Below are 5,472 nucleotides of genomic sequence, written 5' to 3'. Positions count from 1 at the left end.
AAGGCGATGCACCGTCTCCCGTGATAACTATGCCTATTCAAGATCGACACCCTAAGAGACTTGACCACAACATGCGCAATCTCATCCACCACGGGACAGTAACTACTTATCAAGATCTTGAACTATAGCAACACAATCGTATGCTCAACAAGGGCCTGCACCTCAGGGGGCACAACAATAGAGGACAAATAGTTTCATGGAGGATAGTTACTGCTCTAACTCAAAGAGCCAATTTATGAGCATTCATAACACAATGCTCCTCCTCCGTATTATGAGGAGCATCATCGATACCCCCCACATGAACCAAGGAACCCTAATCATTAGAACCATCTAAATCGAAGGCGACAACCTGATTTGAGAGATCACTTGATCATAGGGGGCAGGCAAAAATTAATGGAGGCTCCTTATTAGGATTCTTACCCTGAAAAGCCTATAAAGATATTTTTGATTATTAATTAAGAGTTGAATATTTTGATATATGCTTGAATCTTAAATTACTAATATTTATTATTGAATAATTTATATGTAAATATCGAAAAATTCCTTATTCATATATGAGGTTGTGACTTGTAGCTGTACATAGAACTAAGATCACTTAGCTATGAATAAAATAGTAAGCAACATATTAAAGTCATAGAATCTTTAATCAATGGTTGCTAGTACGGTGCACTGATGCCCATTTATCAGCGCAAGTAATCTTAGTTCAGATTACTAATATAGTATGACATCTAAGTGAAAGTGTTGTAAATAATAGATATATATTATATATGAAAAGAACCAATATAAATAAAGCTATCTTTATTTAACATGTCTTTTACTATAAAGATCTAATTCATATCATAATGATAATCAATAGTAGATCGGCCTAAATCTTGAGTAATCATAAACTCATGTTTATGTTATTAGTTTTTTTAATTCACTCAAAATTTTTCAGAGAAGATGATTTTTAAAACTTCTGTTTTGAAAATTTAATAATGTGAATGGTAGGGAATATGATATACAATTGTAGAATCTTAACTTTCCTAACGGATTGAATATTAATTCTCTTTCTGTGTTAAGTCTCGAACTAGATATAGATAAATTCTCTCATAGATATAGATAATATATTACAATGTGTGAGTCTACTATAGAGTTAAAAAGGAAATACTATGTATAGTAATTAGGTCATACTATAGGAAAATGCTTAGGTAGAGTCACAAAAAATGTCTCTACATACAGACATTTTTTTACATTATGCGTCACTCTATTATTTAATACTAATAATTAATTAATTCTTTTTATATTATTTTTATTTCTTTTTTTTAACAATTTAGTGACCCCTAATAAGGAAAGTTACCTAATATTCAAAATTGTGGATCCTAAAGCCTCATTTACTAAAAAATCTTCAAATAAAGTGTTTTACATGCAATTTTTTTTATTGAAACACGTAATATTTTTGTTTTGATATATAGTGAAACTTAGAGATTAAATATTATGTACACATTAGACATATAAAATCAAGGTTTTTTTTTTTTTTTTGCAATAGAAGAAAAACTTCATTAAATCAAATCGTTCATCAATACAGAAATGAACTCCGAGGGAGCAGTGCTCACACTCAAACTACGATCAGCTATAAAACAAGTGGATCTCGCTAAATAGTGAGCTCCATTGTTTGCAGACCGTTTAACAAACCTTAAAGAAACAAAACAATCTTTCAAATCATCTAACAAACTTTTGCACTTATTAATAATTCTACCAAAATAGGAAGACATGGTAGAAGAGCTACGAATAGATTGAATAGCAACAAGGCAGTCCGATTCTATTACCACACGGCTCCATTGTTTGTCCTTGATCCAACTCAAAGCTTCATGTATTCCAATAGCTTCGGCAACCTCAGGAGAAACAACTCCTCTCACACATTTGGCCTTGGCTTCCAACAGTATACCAAGATGAGATCTAGCAACACAAGAGTAGCTGTATCGGTTGGTTGAGGAGAATATTGCAGCGTCAGTATTAATCTTAATTGTATCAACGTTTGGGGGGGTCCAATGCTCATTACCATCTTCGGGATATAGTAGTCCTAAAGACGGATCAAAGTTTTTATCTTGAGCATATAGCCATTGATTAAGAACAGTTTGAGCCAACATTACAACATCCTTGACTTCAGCACTTTTTTGATTCCATACCAGATCATTTCTGCACTTCCAAAGTGCCCAGCATAACATAACTACCAGCTGCCTACTTCGTCCACTCCAATTCTCAAAAATCAGATTCAGCCAGCTTGGAAAAGTGTCTACCACAACAGTAGTTATGGCTGGTTCTAACTCTGTCCAGCAAGCTTTGGAGAAAGAACATGTGACAAGAATATGGCTGATTGTTTCATTTTCAACATTGCAAAATGGACACAAGGCATTGACAGCCACATGTTTCGTTTGTAGCTGTGTTTTCGTGGGAAGACAGCTTGTAGAGGCTTGCCACAGAAAGTTCTTCACCTTTGGGGGAACTTTTAAGTTCCAGCACTTACGCCAGTAACCTGTAAGAACGGGTGTTGCCGATTGTTGCTTCCCTTCTTGAATGATAGCATAAGCACTCTTCACAGAGTAGTGTCCCAAATTTTCTTTCTTCCAATACCAAATGTCCGGCTCTGTGATTTGGATAGGGATACTAACAATTAAGTTAATATCTCTCTCATTGAAGATGTCATTTAGAATATCCATATCCCATTGATCTTGGTCTATGGACATAAGTTGATAAACCTTTTTATCAATGAGAGATTTACTTACTGTGTGCACAAAAGGGTCTGAATTATCTGGTAACCAAGGGTCATTCAGTATATTCACTGAAGCACCAGACCCTACACGAATTGCAGCCCCTTTTTTGAGTAGAAGTTGAGCTTCCATGATGCTTCTCCACACGAAGCTTGGACTGCCACCTAGCTCAGCTGAAAGAAAGGTACCATTTGGGTAGTATTTAGCTTTAAACACTCTGCTAACAAGAGAATGAGGTTGTACAATTAACCTCCACCCTTGTTTTCCTAGAAGAGCCACATTAAAATCATAAAGATTTCGAAAGCCCAACCCTCCTTGTGATTTAGGCTTGCACATGCGTTCCCAACTCATCCAATGAATGTTCTTATCCTTTTTGGATGAAGAACTCCACCAGTATTTGCACATGGCACGTTCCATCTCTTTGCTAGTTTCAATTGGTAGCAAAAAGACGCTCATAGCATAGTTAGGGAGTGCTTGGACAATGGTCTTCAGGAGTATTTCTTTCCCTGCCTTGGACAAGAGTTTCCCATCCCATGACTGGATACATTTTTGCACTTTCTCCTTCAAGAAACCCAGGATAGCAGACTTTTTCCGGCCTATTATATTAGGAAGGCCTAAATAAGTGCCATGATCATCAGCCTCGTGTATGCCCATATCCCCACAAATGGTGTCTCTTACATGAACTGCAGTGTTTCGGCTAAAGAAAATTGATGACTTTTCTGCATTTATCTTTTGTCCCGAAGCTTGCTCAAACACATTCAGTAACGTTTGCACATTGGAAGCTTCTCTCTCATTTGCTCTGCAGAAGATATAGCTGTCATCTGCAAAAAACATGTGAGATACTGTAGGAGCCCCACGAGCAATTTGAATGCCTCTTAATTGTTGTCTTTGTTCATAATGTTTCAGTAATGCTGAGAAACCTTCTGTGCAAATGATGAACAAATAAGAAGACAATGGGTCTCCCTGACGTAACCCTCTACCCGGTGTAATAGAGCCAAAAAGTCTGCCAGCATGAGCAATCTGGTATGTAGCCGAGGTAACACAGCTCATAAGAAGAGAAGTTGTGTGATTATCGACTCCCATCTTGATAAGGACAGCCTGCAAATAACCCCATTCCACTCTATCGTACGCTTTGCTCATGTCAAGTTTGAGTGCCATAACTCCATTTCTTCCTGCAGTTTTTCTCTTCATGTAGTGCATAATCTCAAAAGCCACCATAATGTTGTTAGTAATCAATCGGTTAGGAATGAATGCACTTTGGGTTTCAGAAATAACAAGATTAAGAACCGACTTAATTCTATTGGCAAGTACCTTAGAGATGACTTTGTACAAGACATTACACAAAGAGATTGGTCGGATTTCAGTCATGGAAGTGGGTTGTTTCTTCTTAGGCACAAGGACAATATTAGTAGCAGGTAACTGATCTGGAAAGGTTGCATTTTGGAAGAAATCTTTTACTAGTTGAACCACATCATGGCGCAAAACATCCCAAAATTTTTGATAAAATCCCGGGCTCATGCCGTCTGGTCCCGAGGACTTGTCTGGATGCATCTGGAACAAGGCTTTTTTGACTTCACTCTCTTCAACCGGGGCTGAAATATGCATATTTTGAACCGGAGTAATAGTTGTTGGGATACAATCTATTACCTGGTTCCAGCTAGTTACCGTGGGGGTGAATAGTTGTTGAAAATATCCCTCCATAACCTCTTGAATTCCATCATCCCAACCAACCATATTACCAGAGTCATTACGGAGAGAATTAATCTGGTTGTTTCGTTTTCTTGTCTTGGCAGCAGCATGAAAATATTTAGAATTATGATCACCTTCCTTAAGCCATAGCTGCTTAGATCTCTGTCGCCAAAAAATTTCTTTCTGAGTAAGGATTTCGGCAAGCTTTTCATTTTCCTCCTTGTATCTTTTGGCCGAATCAGTATCTCGTCTCCCTTTCAGCAACTTAATTCTTTTTTTTGCATTCAGTAATTCTTGATTGAAAATTACCAGTAATTTCTCTTCCCCAACCGGCCAGAACTTAAGAACATTTTTTTATTTTTTCAGCAATGGATAAATCTTGATGCAGCAACCAAACATCTTCGACCAACTTCCTGCACATTGGCTCTCGGAGCCATGCATTCTCGAATTTGAAGCTACGGCTGGGAGGTTTGTGAACTTGGACAGCAGGGGATAGAAGAATTGGGCAGTGGTCTGAGGTAGAAACTTCAAGATTGGTGAGTCTTGCATTTGGAAACTTATCAAACCAACTTGAAGTGACAAACGCTCGATCAAGCTTGACTTCAATCCAATTATCTGTACCCTTTCCTCTTTCCCATGTGAATTTGTAACCTTCCATCTCCATATCAATGAGCCCACAACTAGTTAACACACTTTGAAAGCCTTCAATGAGCCAAGTAGGATAAGGCCTTCCTCCTCTTTTATCACTTTGACAAGTGACATTGTTCATATCTCCTATGAGGCACCATGGCAGATTGGACAACTTAGCAAGATCACTAATGAGCTTCCAGGTGAGTTTCCTTTTTGATCGATTTGGCTCTCCATAGACACCAGTGAGACGAAATTGGGGCCATTCAGGGACAGTTATGATCATATCGATGTGGTGAGTACTGAAGGTCTTCAATTCTACTTCCTCCTTATTTCTCCAAAGAACAGCAAGTCCTCCACTGTGTCCCTGACTTCCAAACGTAAAAGAGCCCTCAAAACCAATAGCCAT

General features: G+C 37.8%; 1 protein-coding gene across 1 annotated transcript; it reads right to left on the bottom strand.

Moving 5' to 3' along the window:
* Positions 1 to 1,538: 1,538 nt before the first annotated feature.
* On the bottom strand, positions 1,539 to 5,472 carry LOC133038159 (uncharacterized). Its single transcript, XM_061116218.1, has 2 exons — positions 4,847 to 5,472; positions 1,539 to 4,707 (listed from the first exon to the last, which is right to left on the bottom strand). Exons 1-2 carry the CDS (start codon positions 5,470 to 5,472, stop codon positions 1,539 to 1,541), a joined length of 3,795 nt encoding a protein of 1,264 aa, XP_060972201.1.

Source organism: Cannabis sativa, chromosome 5 (genome assembly GCF_029168945.1).
Source record: "Cannabis sativa cultivar Pink pepper isolate KNU-18-1 chromosome 5, ASM2916894v1, whole genome shotgun sequence".
NCBI classification, from domain to species: domain Eukaryota; kingdom Viridiplantae; phylum Streptophyta; class Magnoliopsida; order Rosales; family Cannabaceae; genus Cannabis; species Cannabis sativa.
The sequence above is the reverse complement of the archived record's forward strand: the minus strand, read 5'-3'. Positions and strand labels throughout refer to the sequence as shown.